Source organism: Thermobia domestica, chromosome 15, assembly GCF_964235325.1.
Source record: "Thermobia domestica chromosome 15, izTheDome1.hap1.1, whole genome shotgun sequence".
NCBI classification, from domain to species: Eukaryota; Metazoa; Arthropoda; class Insecta; order Zygentoma; family Lepismatidae; genus Thermobia; species Thermobia domestica.
This window is the reverse complement of record NC_137468.1, coordinates 129,946,372-129,966,573: the sequence shown is the minus strand read 5'-3', so window position 1 is coordinate 129,966,573 and position 20,202 is coordinate 129,946,372. Positions and strand designations below refer to the sequence as shown.

The 20,202-nt window shown below is 33.7% G+C and overlaps 1 protein-coding gene across 2 annotated transcripts in view; it reads right to left on the bottom strand.

Moving 5' to 3' along the window:
• The window catches only part of LOC145671234 (uncharacterized), a 193,557-nt gene that overhangs the window by 134,956 nt on the left and 38,399 nt on the right, over positions 1-20,202 (bottom strand). For both annotated transcript variants that reach the window (XM_081740132.1, XM_081740133.1), the window contains exon 2: positions 6,608-6,741. In XM_081740132.1, coding sequence (XP_081596258.1) covers positions 6,608-6,741 — 134 coding nt within the window. The remainder of the gene's footprint in view (positions 1-6,607; positions 6,742-20,202) is intronic.

The window sequence follows — 20,202 nt, the reverse complement described above, 5'->3', positions numbered from 1 at the left end:
ACCATTTCAGGACCCTTTTTAGTTTTTAATGGAACGCAATACGCATTCCGCGAGAAAATATCAATACAACATAAAATATATTTATAATTATTATTATACTTTGCAATACTTTGCATATCTGCTAAATCCATCTGTAATGTTTCATTCGGTGCACTAACATAATATTTCTTTCGCTCGAAAACTTTTCGTGCTGGTGCATGCAATGTATACGTGTATTGTGATACTAACCATTCTTTTATTTTCTTTGTGATAATTTAGTTTTACGTTGTAATATTTTTGTACTAGATAAAGAAGCAGGATTTGAATAACCATAATATATTTTTGATAACTCATTTTTATTACATTTTATATTCTTTCCAACCTTTTAAAAATCTGGGATACGTATTTTACTAGCAATGACTTTAGGTTTGTCACAGGAGTAGAAATAAATTCTTTGTGAATATTAAGTTGTTCTAAAAAATTTAAACTCTTGAATTCCTACTAGTTGTCTTGAATATTTTCGCATACGAACAAGATCATTCACTAAATCTATAATATTTGAACCTGAAATTTGTTTACCAAGTATCTTCACTGTTCCTGATTGATCCCAATCTATTTTATTTGAATTTATTAATTCTTTTATTTATAGATCTGTTTTCCTTCGATGCGTTTTCGGTACTGATTGTAAAATGTCCGATACAACAGGTAAAATAGAATAATTCTTTTCTTCAGGTGATGACGATGATTCGTGAACTTCTTTTTCAACAATAGGTAATGTAACAGGTTTTTGTGTAGATGAATATTGTAAATATTGATGTAATGCTTGCTGATACAACACTAAGATCACGACATAGTAAAATACTACTCATTTCTTAATCTAATCGCGATTGATGTGTTTCCATAGACTTAGCATTTGATTGAAATTGATGCATTGCATTCTCAGGAACTAAAATCATTTTACGTAACTCTGATATGATTTTTATCTTCCAAAAATACTACTTGCTACCGCTCCCAGAATTAGACGTAGTAACATCAGTAAGAACGCGGTACCTTTTTGAAGTAATATCTTCCTTTTCTTGTTTAATACTGTACATTGTTGAGAAATATCTCGCAAGATCTTTTTATGTCTACGTAACCGTTGCTTCTGACGAGAATTTAAAGGAATGTTCCCTTTTATTGTATTTTTAGCAACTTGTGAAATGGTTCGTATTGAATCACCTGAAGCATTTTTCAGAATATGTTTACGTTTTGCTGCTTTACATTTACACAGAGCACGGAGTGTGCTAAAGTGTTGTTTCACCTTCAACATCTTTATTGCAACTAAACATAAACTATGATTTCCTCGTCTTTTACTTTTGTGTACACGTACATTGTTTCATCGGGAAATATATTTGTACGTGTTCGTAACGCATCATTTGCTTTCTGTGTTAAATCAAATAATAAATAAATATGGGGCGAACTTGTACTTCATCAAATACATCAACGATATGTTTACTTTGTCGTGGCATGATTTGTCTAGCTGAATATTGAATTTGTATTTTATCACGTGGATTTTTAAATACTATAATATAATGTGCATTTAAACTAATATCACGTGCATATTTTCCTTTTGGAAATAAGTTTTGTACCATAAATATTACAGTTATTTTTTATAATGAGTATATTTTGTAAATTAATTTGCAACATCACCATTGGTGTCAGACACTAAATCATCTAATATTAATAATGAATTTCCTTCAATGTGAAAAATATTCATATCTGGAATTCCCTCTACGAAACGAATATTTGCACGGGATCTAAGTGTGGTATTACTGCACCATAAACCATACTATTTCATGGTTTGTAATTAATGTTGTAGTAAACATATGTTCACGTTCATTAAGTAAACGATTTACAAAACAAGTTTTACCAGCCCTTGAAGGACCAGCAATTAAAATGGTAGAGGGATTATTAAACTTTAACATCTCGTTATCAAATGAATGCATGGAACAGAAAGCTCACCTTTTATACATTCACACACTCACTCACTCATTCAACAAAATTAAAATGACTAGAATATTAAAGCTTGAGATGACTAGACTATTAAAAATGACAAGAATATTAAAGCTTGAAATGACGAATTGTTTTGTTTATACGAAACATAATTTTTACTGACCTTCAATATGAATTTTAACAAGTTTGCATAGCAAACAAAGTAGCACGCACACATTCATTCGCATTTGGCGTTCGTGGGTCAAACATTGTCTCTTGGTAACCGTATGGTATAGTTCTAGTCTATTGTATGTCATGTAAAAGAATATCGTCTTCGTCATCAATTCGTTGCTTTTTTTGTTAATCATACGGTGTGTTTTGGTTTCTCGTCTTGAAATGATTCGTAACCCACGTTTTCCCATAATATTTGTAGGATTTTCAATCACTACAGATTCGATTTCTTCTCGCACTAACGCATAGAAGCACTCAAAATTAATTTTTTCAGAGGTTCTATGGCTCAGTGTTGTTCCTCGAATTTTGTAAATGTGCCTCATACAATAGTTTTAGGGTCCTAAAGCTATCAGAGTGATAAATTCCCATCCCTCATCTACTTCATCTGGTAAATCCTCAAAATAATTACCTAACTGTAACACGGGTTCCTCATCCTTTCGCTGTAAAAACATAATACTGTCAGTATCAGAGTAAAGTGCACGTTTAGGTCCTACAGCAGTCAGAAGGTCCATAAAGTTTAAGTCTGGCCCACGAAGTAATAAATGCAGCCAAGACGACATTGGAAAATCCTAACGGGGTGTTATCATTTTCCAAGTCTTGGTAGTTCATTAGTAAATGCCTATCACCGACTGGAATCACTGAATGAACTTCATATCTTGCCGATGAAAGGTACCTAAGAAACTCTGCTGAGTTGTTGAAGGTTGCACACTGCATCGTGTCCGGGCGCTGACCCCATTTTCCATACAGCAAATTAAGATATAATTTCGCTGTAGCGCGCAATCCCGGGTTCTTCCGTATATTATCATAAATTAATTTAATGCCTTCATGGGCATAATATTCATCGATATTTTTGTCTTCTTCAGTTTGGAATGATGCAGGAAAACCTGAGTCTTCCTGCTTCATTTGAAGAAATGAGTTCACGTAATTCCCGAACAGACCACCTGAATTCTCTCCTTCAGGATCCATGAGTTCGAACTCCCAATTTTCATGAATATCTTATAACTTTTTTCAAGAACAAGGTGTAGCTCTGGAGTACATAATGTACTTGTTATTGCGCGACCCCTTTCTTCATGTGTACATTACCCTACAACTTCATTTCGTTATTCTTCCATACATGTCCGACAGTCTAAAAAGTAAGCGTCCACTTGCCACATATGGGAGAATAGGAAAATACAAATCTTTTGGAGGCATGATGTTACATTTCACTAACCCATGAGTATTTTCTACTTTTGGAAAATCCGTCCCCCTGTGAATCTTAGGCATTCCAATCGGCATTGGTCTACGTGCCATTACAAAAGGATACAGAGATGTAATATCGAAATTACGGATAGTCTCATTATCCTTACAATTAACATGATCGAAAGACTTCACTACGACCACCTTGATACGCCATTCTTGGAACAATCGGATCCGCTAGATGTGTACAATGTTCTTTAATGAACTTTTGTAAACCTTTATGTCGTCACCATATTGTCCCAAGTACATTCCCAGATCTCGTGTAACTTTACACCAAGATTTTGAATGTATTCTCTACGAGTCATGGTTTGTTCGTACCGTCTTGCATACGTATTGCAAGGATCCTGAGAACCATGAATGATTTCATCACGGGTGTTAGGAATACATGAAACGCACCCGTGGAAATTACAGCCATAAAATTCATACGCTGCATTCGTACTTGGATAATATCCGTCAACCCTATATTTACTGAAGCGTACCTCTGGGCCAGTACTGCAGTACTGAATATACGTTCCAAGTTGATGTTCAACATATTTTAACCACAAGAGTGCTTTCGCACTTTGTCGCTGATTATCTTGAAATACCTTTGGGGGAATTACTGCAATGGTATTCTCCGGTAATTACAGGGTACGATACGTTTTCATACTTAACCCTGCAATCGTTGAGCAAGTAATAAAACATCGGAGACCGTTCGTCTTCTCTTTTATGATATTAAATTTGATGACAGCTTCTGTAAGATTTCTAACATCATTTTCACAATAAGCCAACATTTTCTTTTGGAGATCATACTCCTCGCCACTTGCAGCACGTTCTTGGTGCCAGGCGATTAGTTGTAGTCTTTCTTCCGTGCTTCACGAATCAGGGTCAAAATATTAAATAGCGGGAACCGGACCTAGATAATTTTGATTTTCCAGTGTTAAATAAATATGGGAATTCTCTCTTATTCAAATATCCAGACAGGCCTAAAGTTTTAGGTGTCTTTGATAATTTAATTCCAAGGAACAAATACGTGTCACTGAAGAAGAATCTATTTGCAATATTCATACAAAATATTTTTGACCCTGTATCAAAACATCAGGAATAATATGTTGCTTCTCAATTAGATTTCTTAGGCAGAAAATACCTCAAATGTGCTAGAGTTATGGCTAAAACTACTATCCGCTGAAACACTGGACGCGCCATTAAAACGATTTTAATGAAGTCATCCATTGTCTTAAAAGAAAACGATCGATTTCCATTTTTATCACCACAAAAGTTGCAGGGATCATCCAAAGATTTACTCATACACTATGAACATGATTGTCTGCTACAAATCAAGGCTATTTCATGTTTTCTCTCACCATTCTCATCTTCCGGCATTAACATCGTTTCAATATCATATGCAATGTACATAAACCTTTTGATATGTGTAGGCTTCAATTTTTGCACAAAGCATTGATGATTAGGTTCTACATGAACCTTACACGTGGCACAAAAATATTTACCACACTTATGTGCAACTATTCGAAGTCTACTATCAGTCATGCGATTACAGTCGAGACAAACCTTTACATAATAACATACACTAGAGCCAGCTTTATTGCGCGCCAAATGATTATTAAAGTATTCACTCTCAGTAAACTTTCTATTACATGCATGAAACTTGATTTTTCGTAATGTTGGATTTGTATAATGCTGATTATTGGAATCCGAACACCGCAGTTCGCACTTATGATTACTTAATTGTTCGTTGTATGCTTCCAAACACTTCGTACAATATTTTGAAATTGTATTAATTGGTGCGAAATGGCCAACTGTAACATCTCTTTCATACAAATATACATTTGTTTTGGAGCAGGAGTTTCAGGGACAAGTACGTTATAGTTACGTTCATTAGCGGATTCATCTCTTTCATAAGCAACAATTTGATATTTTCCTGAAAAATATTTCTGAAAAGAATAAAGATCACTTAAATCGCAACCATTTTTGCTTTAACATTAACATTTGCATCCATACAAAGTTGTTCTGCTCTGCTATTCCAAATTTTATCATTGTCTCGTTTCAAATTATTTACTGTAAATTGACTTTATTCATATTTCTCTAAATACCAGACAATACTCTATGGCAGGCAAAGCATGTCAGATTCGTTAATATAAAAATATGGCGGTTGAGAACTTTTTCCATATCTTCATAACGGGCGGAATTACATCTTTTTGATATACCTTGCCCGCTTAGGCTTTTAACTATATGAAACCAAAATTGTAGTTCATTTCCTATCAAAAATTCTTTATTGGAATTTAGTATATTTTCCAATGAATTTAAAATGACCTCAGCACTTAAATCGCTCTTCCTTCTCCATGAGAAATACGCTGGTTTTGTTTCTGCTGTTAGAGCTATCGATGCAGAGACCAACGTAATCCTGTGCTCGGGCGTCAGCGAGAACCTCGTTTCGGATTTCCTTTCGGATTTTGTATATTGTGTTCACCGGTAGGACGAACAGCGATTTCTCTTCCACGAAGATTAAAATTCGTGAAATCTTATGTGCTGTCTCTTACGATTTCAAAGTTACCATCGTCTGATTTTTTAAATTGTTTGTGCCGAACTTGGCCGCGCCTTTGCGGCACATATCCATGAGATGGTCCTGCTTGTGGAGATACTGATCCGTAGCCAATAGTATCCCGTCTACATTGCAGATCTGGATGAACATTGTTTACAGGATTTACCCCTTGAATTATTTGAGCAGTTGCAACTGCATCGATACCAAACTCTTCTTCTAAAACATTCCCAGTATCTCCATATAATCATCATTATTATCGACGGAATTTTGAAGAATTTGTTTGTTCAGCATCATGAACAATCATTCTGCCATCCATCATATTACCCAAGTTTTAATTTCCTTGGGCGGTATTAACTACCGAATTGTTAGACAATGATTACGCTGCAACATTACGTTGAGCCATACTGACAAAACAAAAGGCGAGCCATACTGATAAGATTAAGGTACCTCTCTATCATTTACTCTATCAAGTTGCCCTTCTCTATGAAAATGATGAATAAACCTCTCGTGCGGTAAATGATAAATGTTCTCCCCTCTGCAAAATCCTATAGAATACACCTACAGAAACACATCTGCAGAGAAAGACATGTATTCAAAACTGTGTGTTCATTAGAGGCAAAATACTGGTGTAATAATGAGAGCAAATACTCACACCTTTCACTTCCTCTATGGCCCTCACGTTGGAGTTTTACATTCTTCTCCCGTGCTGCCAGGACTCTTTCAGCATTATGAAGACTCTTCAATACTTCTTCGTCCATCACATTGAATTCTAAGTTCAAGAGCTCCATCTGTAATCAGGAATTGAGTTTCTTCTTAAAATGAATATAATAATAATTTGGTGTTTGTCTATGTCTGCTAATACAATCACTTCGACTTCAATATATTCTTGTTTTGTCTTGTGTAACAATAATTTCTTCTTATGTGATGACTTAACTTTCAATATTTTCTTATGTGCAATACTAAATTGTTTAAATAATATGGAATAATTTAAATTTGAGGAAGTAATGAAATTAACTCATACAAGTAACCTCGTCAGCATTCAATTGATTATAATTGTACAACAATACAGTATATATATATTACAAACTATGACGTCACACAAATATAAAGTGTTGAAGACACGTTTCAACATGATTTAGAAAGAAACGAAAGGGGAGGAAATCGAAGTCATGCCGCCTGCAGTGGGAGGGGAGATCAAAGGCATGCAGACTGAGTGGGGGAAGAATTCGAAGTTATATCGCCTGAGTTAAAAATAAAAGCAAAGTTATGCCTTTCAATGGGAGGGGATACCAAAGGAATGCTGCCTGAGTGAAAGATTAAATTAAAGTTATGCTGACTGAGTGGGAGGGGAGATCAAAGGCATGCCGACTGAGTAGGAGAGGAATTCAAAGCTAAGCCGGCTCAGTGGGAGGGGAGATCAAAGGCATGCCGACTGAGTGGGAGAAGAATTCAATGTTAAGCCGCCTGAGTGGGAGGGGAGATCAAACGCATGCCAACTGAGTAGGAGAGGAATTCAAAGTTAAGCCGGCTGAGTGGGAGAGGAAAACAAAGTTATGCCGTTGCATTGAAAAAACAATGTTAAACCGCTGCAATGGGACAGGGGTTATGAAAAAAAGCGAGTATATTCTGAGAAAAATCATGTAGTACCGCTTAAACTTTATTTTTGTTGGTGTTAATAATAAAGGCCCACCTTCAGATTGTGTTTATCGGTCAACAACAGCAATATATGCCGACAACATTATACAGTAAGTTTCCCTTAAAATAAATCTTTCTTTAGTAAAACTTTGTAGTTTGCATTGATGCTTTCACGTTTGCACTCAACTCTTATTTTTCTTTTCTTAGTACTGGATAATACGTAACTATATCTTCTGCACACACGATTTATTAATATTTAGCTTTTGCGTATGAAAATGCCATAATTTGTGTGTGGTGGGAAAAATGTACACAATCATCTGAATAGTGACTGCTAACCAGTGATGAAAATTTTCGGATTCTTAAAAACATACTCCACTTATTCCTATATCATTGTTTAGCCGTGATGTAAGGTGGAAAATTTTCTTCTATATTTTTCCGGAAAATTTTCCGTTCTTAATATATGTGATCAAATAATAATTCCTCAGTATTCATAAAATTGATTGAATTCATGTATAGAAATGTTAAAAAGTGAAAGGTCGTTTAAAGAAACTGAAAATTTTCATGACTCAGACAATTTTCAGTACTATGTAGGAACAAGTGAAACAATTTTTCATGAATCGAAAAATTGTCTGTCCTGTATTGATGAAAATTCTCCGGAAAATTTTGAAACGGAAAATTTTCCGATTCATAAAAACATACTCGACTTATTTCTACGTCATTGTTTAGCCGTGATGTGAAGTGGAAAATTTTCTTCTATATTTTTTCGGAAAATTTCCCGTTTTTAACAAATATCAGTGATCAAATAATTCTTCAGTATTCATAAAATTGATTGATTTCATGTATAGAAATGTTAAAAAGTGAAAGGTCGTTTAAAGAATCTGAAAATTTTCATGGCTCAGACAATTTTCAATACTATGTAGAAACAAGTGAAAAAATTTTTCATCAATTGAAATATTTTGTGTCTTGTATGAAAAAATTGAAGAACTTCTTGTGAGTCGGAAAATTTTCATCATTTTCAAGCAACAAGTAAAACAACTTTTTGTGAATCGGAAAGTTTTATTTCTCTGTAGAAACAAGTGAAAGGAATTTTCATGAATCGGAAAATTTTCATCACGATGTAGAAACAAGTGAAAAGACTTTTCATAATCCTGACAGTTTTGGAAATTATGTATAGTGATGTTAGGTGGAAAATTTTCCAATATAATTAACTGCACATTCAGCTATAAAATACAATTCCTGTAGAGAAAAGTTAGATAGTAACAAATTATCATTTTCCAATTAGCTTTCGGAAATCAGAAAATTTTCCAATATTTCAAGTTGGGAAGTAAAAATATACAGTGTTTCTCTTTCTCTCTGTGTGTGTGTAAAGTGAAGGGAACATACATCGAGTTCGTAGAAAACAAATATCCCATTCCAATATTTAAAATATATCAAGAAATAGAAAAGAAACTTTTGTGAATTTATCAATTTCGTAACCAGAATATTCCGCTATTTCTTCACATGTAGGCCTGCCTATATAATGAAATATCTACATAAAATTTCCTTATGAAGATAATTTTTGCAACAGAAGATAAGAAAAAATTCTGTAATTTTATTATGTTTAATACTCTTAAATCATAATTTCAATATTGGAATTTGGATAATGAACATCTTAGAGCAGATATTTGTATTGTAAAACTACCATTATTATATATAAAAAGGTATTAGAGATAATGACGATATTTGTACTCGAATGGGATATTTGTACTCGATGAACTCGATGTATGTTCTCTGCACTTTGCATACACATACACACAGAGAGAGAGAAACAGAGAGAGAAAGAAGATGAATTGAGTTGATGTTGAGTTTAACTTCCCTTTCAGCAGCGACACTATATAAGACGGGACCAACTGATTAACGTGGAATCCGAACTACATGAGCTCCCGCTAGGAATCGAAGCCAGGCCTTCATTTCAAAGACGAGTATGCTAACCGCTTAGCAACTAATGAGCTCGCAGAGAAAGTGAGAGAGAGAAACACTGTAAAATTTTACTTCCCAGCTTGAAATATTAGAAAATTGTCCGGTTCCCGAAAGCTAATTGGTAAATTATAATGTGTTGCTAACTAACTTTCTTCTACAGAAATTAAATTTTGTAGCTCTATGTGGAGTTAAATATAATGGAAAATTTTCCATTTCGGAAAATTTTCCGTTCTAAAAATATCAGTAATCAAGTAACAATTTCTCAGCAATCATAAAATTGGTTGAATTCATGTACAGAAATGTAAAAAAGTGAAAGATCGTTTAAAGAATCTGAAAAGTTTCATGGCTCAGACAATTTTCAGTAGTATGTAGGAACAAGTTAATCAAATTTTCATGAATCGAAATATTTTCTGTCTTATATGAAAAAATTAAAGAACTTTTTATGAATCGGAAAATTTTCATCATTTTGAAACAAAAAGTAAAACAACTTTTTGTGAATCGGAAAGTTTTATTGCTCTGTAGAAACAAGTGAAAGGAATTTTCATAGTTCGGAAAATTTTCATCACGATGTAGGAAGAAGAGGAAAAACTTTTCATAAGCCGGACAATTTTGGATATTATGTATAGTGATGTTAGGTGGAAAATTTTCCACTATATTTAACTGCACATTCAGCTACAAAATTGAATTTCTGTATAGGAAAGTTAGTCTGCAACAAATTATAATTTTCCAATTAGCTTTCGGGAACCGGAAAATTTTCTAATATTTTAAGTTGGGAAGTAAAATTTTACACAGTGTTTCTCTCTCTCTCTTCATCTGCGAGCTCCTTCGTTGCTAAGCGGTTAGTATACGCGCCTTTGGCATGGAAGACCTGGCTTCGATTCCCAGCGGGAGCTCATGTAGTTCGGATTTCACGTTAATCAGTTGCTCCTGTCTTATATAGTCTCGCTGCTGAAAGGGACGTTAAACTCAAAATCAATTCAACTCCTCTCTCTCTCTCTCTCTGTGCGTGTGTGTGTGTACGCAAAGTGCAGAGAACATGAGTTCGCAGAGTACAAATATCCCATTCTATTATTTAAAATTTCAATTTATTGTCATGAATATTTTCCGACTCATGAAAACATACTCCACTTATTCCTACATTGTTTTTTATTCGTAAAATTTATTGGTAATAAATACAATCTTAAAGTTTCATGAAGTGAAAATCTAACGATTCTTCATTTCAAGAATATTTTAAAACCTTCAATGCGTTCTTCCCTCAGTATCCACCTTTGATCTTACAATATTAGATTTCGTCAGTTTAATACGCATAAGACGGTTTTCTCATAGCTTTCCTACTTTTATAGATTTACATTCTGCAACATTTATAAATAAGTAGATATAATAGAGAGAGAGGGAGAGAGAGAGAAACACTATGTAAATTTTTATTCCCAACTTGAAATATTAGAAAATTTTCCGGTTCCCGAAATCTAATTGGAAAATTATAATTTGTTGCTGTCTAATTTTCCTGTACAGGAATTGTGTATCTCAATGTGCAGTTAAATATAGTGGAAAATTTTTCAACCTAATATCCCTATACATAATATCCAAAACTGACCGAATTATGAAAAGTGTTTTCACTCGCTTCTATATCGTGATGAAAATTTACCGATTCATGAAAATTCCTTACATTTGTTTCTACAGAGCAACAAAACTTTCCAATTCACAAAAAGTTGTTTTACTTTTTGCTTCAAAATGAAAATTTTCCGACAAAAAGTTCTTCAATTTTTCCATACAAGACAAAATATATCGATTTATGCAACATTGTTTCACTTGTTCCCACGTAGTACTGAAAATTGTCTGAGCCATGAAAATTTTCAGATTCTTTAAACGATCTTTCACTTTTTAACATTTTTATACATGAATTCAATCAATTTTATGAATACTTCCATGTCAAAGGCGCGTATACTAACCGCTTAGCAACGAAGGAGCTCGCAGATGAAGAGAGAGAGAGAAACACTGTGTAAAATTTTACTTCCCAACTTAAAATATTAGAAAATTGTCCGGTTCCCGAAAGCTAATTGGTAAATTATAATGTGTTGCTAACTAACTTTCTTCTACAGAAATTAAATTTTGTAGCTCTATGTGGAGTTAAATATAATGGAAAATTTTCCATTTCGGAAAATTTTCCGTTCTAAAATTATCAGTAATCAAGTAACAATTTCTCAGCAATCATAAAATTGGTTGAATTCATGTACAGAAATGTAAAAAAGTGAAAGATCGTTTAAAGAATCTGAAAAGTTTCATGGCTCAGACAATTTTCAGTAGTATGTAGGAACAAGTTAATCAAATTTTCATGAATCGAAATATTTTCTGTCTTATATGAAAAAATTAAAGAACTTTTTATGAATCGGAAAATTTTCATCATTTTGAAACAAAAAGTAAAACAACTTTTTGTGAATCGGAAAGTTTTATTGCTCTGTAGAAACAAGTGAAAGGAATTTTCATAGTTCGGAAAATTTTCATCACGATGTAGGAAGAAGAGGAAAAACTTTTCATAAGCCGGACAATTTTGGATATTATGTATAGTGATGTTAGGTGGAAAATTTTCCACTATATTTAACTGCACATTCAGCTACAAAATTGAATTTCTGTATAGGAAAGTTAGTCTGCAACAAATTATAATTTTCCAATTAGCTTTCGGGAACCGGAAAATTTTCTAATATTTTAAGTTGGGAAGTAAAATTTTACACAGTGTTTCTCTCTCTCTCTTCATCTGCGAGCTCCTTCGTTGCTAAGCGGTTAGTATACGCGCCTTTGGCATGGAAGACCTGGCTTCGATTCCCAGCGGGAGCTCATGTAGTTCGGATTTCACGTTAATCAGTTGCTCCTGTCTTATATAGTCTCGCTGCTGAAAGGGACGTTAAACTCAAAATCAATTCAACTCCTCTCTCTCTCTCTCTGTGTGTGTGTGTGTGTGCGTGTGTGTGTGTACGCAAAGTGCAGAGAACATGAGTTCGCAGAGTACAAATATCCCATTCTATTATTTAAAATTTCAATTTATTGTCATGAATATTTTCCGACTCATGAAAACATACTCCACTTATTCCTACATTGTTTTTTATTCGTAAAATTTATTGGTAATAAATACAATCTTAAAGTTTCATGAAGTGAAAATCTAACGATTCTTCATTTCAAGAATATTTTAAAACCTTCAATGCGTTCTTCCCTCAGTATCCACCTTTGATCTTACAATATTAGATTTCGTCAGTTTAATACGCATAAGACGGTTTTCTCATAGCTTTCCTACTTTTATAGATTTACATTCTGCAACATTTATAAATAAGTAGATATAATAGAGAGAGAGGGAGAGAGAGAGAAACACTATGTAAATTTTTATTCCCAACTTGAAATATTAGAAAATTTTCCGGTTCCCGAAATCTAATTGGAAAATTATAATTTGTTGCTGTCTAATTTTCCTGTACAGGAATTGTGTATCTCAATGTGCAGTTAAATATAGTGGAAAATTTTTCAACCTAATATCCCTATACATAATATCCAAAACTGACCGAATTATGAAAAGTGTTTTCACTCGCTTCTATATCGTGATGAAAATTTACCGATTCATGAAAATTCCTTACATTTGTTTCTACAGAGCAACAAAACTTTCCAATTCACAAAAAGTTGTTTTACTTTTTGCTTCAAAATGAAAATTTTCCGACAAAAAGTTCTTCAATTTTTCCATACAAGACAAAATATATCGATTTATGCAACATTGTTTCACTTGTTCCCACGTAGTACTGAAAATTGTCTGAGCCATGAAAATTTTCAGATTCTTTAAACGATCTTTCACTTTTTAACATTTTTATACATGAATTCAATCAATTTTATGAATACTTCCATGTCAAAGGCGCGTATACTAACCGCTTAGCAACGAAGGAGCTCGCAGATGAAGAGAGAGAGAGAAACACTGTGTAAAATTTTACTTCCCAACTTAAAATATTAGAAAATTGTCCGGTTCCCGAAAGCTAATTGGTAAATTATAATGTGTTGCTAACTAACTTTCTTCTACAGAAATTAAATTTTGTAGCTCTATGTGGAGTTAAATATAATGGAAAATTTTCCATTTCGGAAAATTTTCCGTTCTAAAATTATCAGTAATCAAGTAACAATTTCTCAGCAATCATAAAATTGGTTGAATTCATGTACAGAAATGTAAAAAAGTGAAAGATCGTTTAAAGAATCTGAAAAGTTTCATGGCTCAGACAATTTTCAGTAGTATGTAGGAACAAGTTAATCAAATTTTCATGAATCGAAATATTTTCTGTCTTATATGAAAAAATTAAAGAACTTTTTATGAATCGGAAAATTTTCATCATTTTGAAACAAAAAGTAAAACAACTTTTTGTGAATCGGAAAGTTTTATTGCTCTGTAGAAACAAGTGAAAGGAATTTTCATAGTTCGGAAAATTTTCATCACGATGTAGGAAGAAGAGGAAAAACTTTTCATAAGCCGGACAATTTTGGATATTATGTATAGTGATGTTAGGTGGAAAATTTTCCACTATATTTAACTGCACATTCAGCTACAAAATTGAATTTCTGTATAGGAAAGTTAGTCTGCAACAAATTATAATTTTCCAATTAGCTTTCGGGAACCGGAAAATTTTCTAATATTTTAAGTTGGGAAGTAAAATTTTACACAGTGTTTCTCTCTCTCTCTTCATCTGCGAGCTCCTTCGTTGCTAAGCGGTTAGTATACGCGCCTTTGGCATGGAAGACCTGGCTTCGATTCCCAGCGGGAGCTCATGTAGTTCGGATTTCACGTTAATCAGTTGCTCCTGTCTTATATAGTCTCGCTGCTGAAAGGGACGTTAAACTCAAAATCAATTCAACTCCTCTCTCTCTCTCTCTGTGTGTGTGTGTGTGTGCGTGTGTGTGTGTACGCAAAGTGCAGAGAACATGAGTTCGCAGAGTACAAATATCCCATTCTATTATTTAAAATTTCAATTTATTGTCATGAATATTTTCCGACTCATGAAAACATACTCCACTTATTCCTACATTGTTTTTTATTCGTAAAATTTATTGGTAATAAATACAATCTTAAAGTTTCATGGAGTGAAAATCTAACGATTCTTCATTTCAAGAATATTTTAAAACCTTCAATGCGTTCTTCCCTCAGTATCCACCTTTGATCTTACAATATTAGATTTCGTCAGTTTAATACGCATAAGACGGTTTTCTCATAGCTTTCCTACTTTTATAGATTTACATTCTGCAACATTTATAAATAAGTAGATATAATAGAGAGAGGGAGAGAGAGAGAAACACTATGTAAATTTTTATTCCCAACTTGAAATATTAGAAAATTTTCCGGTTCCCGAAATCTAATTGGAAAATTATAATTTGTTGCTGTCTAATTTTCCTGTACAGGAATTGTGTATCTCAATGTGCGGTTAAATATAGTGGAAAATTTTTCAACCTAATATCCCTATACATAATATCCAAAACTGACCGAATTATGAAAAGTGTTTTCACTCGCTTCTATATCGTGATGAAAATTTACCGATTCATGAAAATTCCTTACATTTGTTTCTACAGAGCAACAAAACTTTCCAATTCACAAAAAGTTGTTTTACTTTTTGCTTCAAAATGAAAATTTTCCGACAAAAAGTTCTTCAATTTTTCCATACAAGACAAAATATATCGATTTATGCAACATTGTTTCACTTGTTCCCACGTAGTACTGAAAATTGTCTGAGCCATGAAAATTTTCAGATTCTTTAAACGATCTTTCACTTTTTAACATTTTTATACATGAATTCAATCAATTTTATGAATATTGAGGAACTGTTACTTGATCACTGATATTTGTTAAGAACGGAAAATTTTCGGAAAAATATAGAAGAAAATTTTCCACCTCACATCACGGCTAAACAACGATATATGAATACGTGGAGTATGTTTTTATGAATCGGAAAATTTTCCGAAAAATTTTCATCGCTGTACAGGACAGACAATTCTTCGATTCATGATGATTGTTTCACTTGTTCCTACATAGTACTGAAAATTATCTGAGCCATGAAAACTTCCAGATTCTTTAAACGACCTTACAATTTTTTACATTTCTATGCATAAATTCAATCAATTTTATGAATACTGAGGAATTGTTACTTGATCACTGATATTTTTTAAGAACGGAAAATTTTCCGGAAATATATAGAAGAAAATTTTCCACCTCACATTACGGCTAAACAAAGATGTAGGAATAAGTGGAGTATGTTTTTATGAATCGGAAAATTTTCCGAAAAATTTTCATCACTGTACAGGACAGACAAATCTTCGATTCATGAAAAATTGTTTCACTTGTTCCAACATAGTACAGAAAATTGTCTGAGCCATGAATATTTTCAAATTCTTTAAATGATCTTTCACTTTTGAACATTTCTATACATGAATTCAATCAGCTTTATGATTGCTGAGGAATTGTTACTCGATTACTGGTATTTTTAGAACGGAAAATTATCCGAAAAAATATAGCAGAAAATTTTCTACCTCACATCACTACTGCTAACTATCATACAATATACCTACTGCCCAAACATGTCATATATTGTTAGCTACCGCGCAGAATACACTAATTTATGCATGGCGGGTAAATGTGCTCGATTATCTTAACATTGACTGCTAACTAATATATAATTTACCTACTGCGCAAACATGTCACGTACTGGTACCCATACAGTACTGGTCTTGCGTACAACAACAAATACTACATATCATACGTATATGAAAATCATTACTGATCTCTTGTGTACGGCAACGGAATCTATAAATGCCATACGTTCATCAATGGAATCTACATATGTTGTCTAAGCATTACTGATACTCGCGTAACACGTACCTGTCCGCGTGCGTCACATTATAATGTTCACATTCGCCTTCGCGTCTACGTCCAGACGCGTTTTCTATTCGCGCACCCCGCGTTGCGCCGTATTTCCGCCACCGGGCACCCGCGTTGCCACAACCGAATATGATTACGTATTCACATCTAAGACAATTTCCTACTTGTGCAAACGAATATCTTTTACGCATAACCCTTTAGATAAGTGAAAAAACTGTGCATACTCTAATCATAATGAAATTAAAATTGTGTATAGGCATAATACATACAAGACAATATCACATATAAAATCATGTCTACCAAGGCACAACACAAAACAATACAAGAGCACACACAAACGGATGCCTACAAATGCACACAATGCACCACCACATACAAACTCATACATACGCAAAGTTCTGATAATACACAACCCCAATAAAGACATGCATATGTACACACACTCTAATGCTTCACCACATACAGGTATATACGCAAACTTAGAATGATGAATCGTCACACATAGAAACATACGTACATACAGGTAGAATGTTGTCTACCATTGCAAAGGATAATGCGCGATCACACATATAAACATGCACATGTACAGACATGTTAATGGAACACCGCACACATCATATACATATGTAGACCCATAATAATGCACAACCATGCATAGAAATATACGTGCATACACAGACGGATGCCTGCCAATGCACACAGATGGATGTCTACCAACGCAAAGGATAATGCACGACCACACATACATGCATGCATATGTACACACACACACACATGTTAATGCGTCACCACACATACCTCGTAGATACGCAAAGCCACAGTAGTACACCAGCAAACACAAACGGACGACTACCAAGGCCTACAAAGGCGAACATATGTACAAACACGATAATGCACCACCACACACATCACATACATAGGCAGAGCCACAGTAATACACCGGTAAACACAAACGGATGCCTACCAACGCCTACAAACGCAAACATATGTACAAACACGTTAATGCACCACCACATACATCACATATATACAGAGAGCCACAGTAATACACCAGCAAACACAAACGGATTCCTACCAACGCCCACAAAGGCAAACATATGTACAAACACGTTAATGCGCCACACACACACACACATACAGAGAGAGAGAGAGAGAGAGACGGGTGTCTAACAACGCACAAAACAATCGACAAGCAGACAGACAACCGACAGATGGCTACATACATATATACGTAGAAACATAGGTACCAGGCATGTACATATATACATATATACACATATACAAACAAATATATATGATCATAAACCGAAAAAGATAGTCAGATACCCTCAAATAATGGATTAATATCAAAAGTTCATACAGAATATGCTACAAACTTCTCTTGATACTCCTCTCCTCCCCTTCCTCATTCCACCGTTTCACTCATCATAAAGGGAACTGGCATAGGATAGCTCAACATGTGTATTCTTGGGACGTAAAACTGACAGATTTCATTTATATGTATATAAGATACAAATATAGCAATCACCCCACCGTAAAAATGTCTTACTACGCCCCTAAAATGACTATAGTGCGTTTTTTCCTATCTCTTTCATGAATATTTAATCTTTTTAAACTATTTTATTTTAAAAAAGGAAAAAACTATTTCGATGAATGAATACTCATTCCATTTTATTTGATCAAAACATGAAGTCTTCCTTTTTATTACCTGATGTCATAAAAACATCACTTGTCAACAATCCTTCATTCAAGGGGATTCCAGCCAGGAAGGAAGAATAAAAATACGACAACAATAACAAAAACAAGAAACCGTCTACAATCTTTCATTGACATCTTCCTAACCCAAAAGGAGGGAAACCTGCCTCATTCATTGACAACTTCGTAGCCCGGAAAGGGAGAGAAAGAGGCCTGGTTCATTCAAGAACATGTCATTCAAGATTTTATACTACAAGTCTGTTTTTCTTCTTCTTTTGCGTAGTAAACAAATATCTCATTCACAACTTAGAAGATTACCTGAGTTTTCAAGAAAGTATACCTTCTACGGAATTATGTGTTCCTAGTCTATAAAATCGAAAAGATGCCTCTAATTCGTATATATTTTAGCATAAAATGAATAAAATTAACATAATTAATTTCATTTTTTAATCTTTTATAAATTCTAAATAATTTTAACATCTCAATGGATCATAATAATGCAAAAATTCATACATATATTCCTCTCATAATAGTACTTTTCTCTTATAAAAGTACGTATTTACCTTGAAAAACCTGATAAGTTATGATTCTATCATTTATATTTCCAATACAAGAGGTCGAGCACCAGTACCTACAAACGATAAATGTGTTTACTACAGTGTTATTCTATTTCTGAATCGTACGTATAATAACTGTCTGCTTTGTTTGCTAAATGTGGCACGAGTGGCTCAGTGATAGAGCGCTTACTCTGGTGCAAATCATTTAGCGTTCTCACGTTTCCACACACTTTCATTAACTTAAAACTGAAGTTTATAATCTAACCTAATATGTTACGCTCACCATTAAAAGAATGTGACGTTAAACAATCAATATATTTACTTTTATTTACTTCAAGCAAATTCCAAGTCGCAACAATTTTGAGTTTATCATTCCAATAAACATCAAGGATATATCGAACGTACAATCCATATCACATAAGCTCCCACCGGAAATCAAACTCGTGTCTCCCCTCATACAATCAAGTGCTTTTCACGCTAAAACATATAAACAAATACTCAATGATTCAAACATATGTCTGCTAAGAGAAGTGATTCCCTCCCTATGTCTACATTTCAAATGCATATAAATAATAAATATTCTTACCTTAATGATGAACTAATCACAGGAGCAATGAATATATCACCAGCAATGAAATAATATGTAGAAAATCAGACAAATAAAGTCAAACACAGCAAGTAAAAATCACAGAAATAATATTAATCAGTCAAGAATCAAACACTCAAAGAAACAGAGATCAGCTCCAAACGAGATACTAGTTCAATAATAAGATGTTTGTCTCTCTTCATAACGATTTTATAAACACGCGTTCCCGCCAAAACATGTTTGCGAATACATGTCCCGTTCTGTCCCCTATTTCTGTTTACAACAATATTGGGATACCGCGAATGTTTCTTTCCAGCGGTCTTAAAGCAATAAAAGAAATAATTTTTTTTAAGTTTCGTCTCAAGGATAGCTAGCGTTGTAAATCCATATAGTTCCTCAATACATTCTTTACAAAAAACTCAAGGAAAACAAAATTCATATAACAAAAAGAAAAGGGTTTTCAAACGTTATAAAGTTTTTAAGGAAAACAACGTAACTGTTTTTTAAAAAAGGGGGTATACAATGTATACATGGTCAAGCGCTTCATCCTTTCAAAGCTCAATATCCTCTGTTTGTTTTTTCTATAAAACAGCAAAACAAATTGAGTAAAAAATTTCTTGAAGGACACTCACATTCCTAGAATACAGTCTCAATAAAACTCTCTATAAGGTAAACAATAATCCCTAAATTAACTTTTTCACGGTCTATAACATAGTTATAAACTAAATTGCATAAATCGTATTCCAAATATTTCAAAAATTCTTTCGAGGGTCCTCCATTTCACGTTTCACACATATAACTCTGTAATTCAGGTAAAGGTGACTCTGAAATCAAATTTCATGGTAGCTGTAAACTTAAATGATATAACTAACAGTCAACACTAATTTTTGACTTTTCACGGATCCATTCGGGTAAAGGTCTATCCAATTCTATT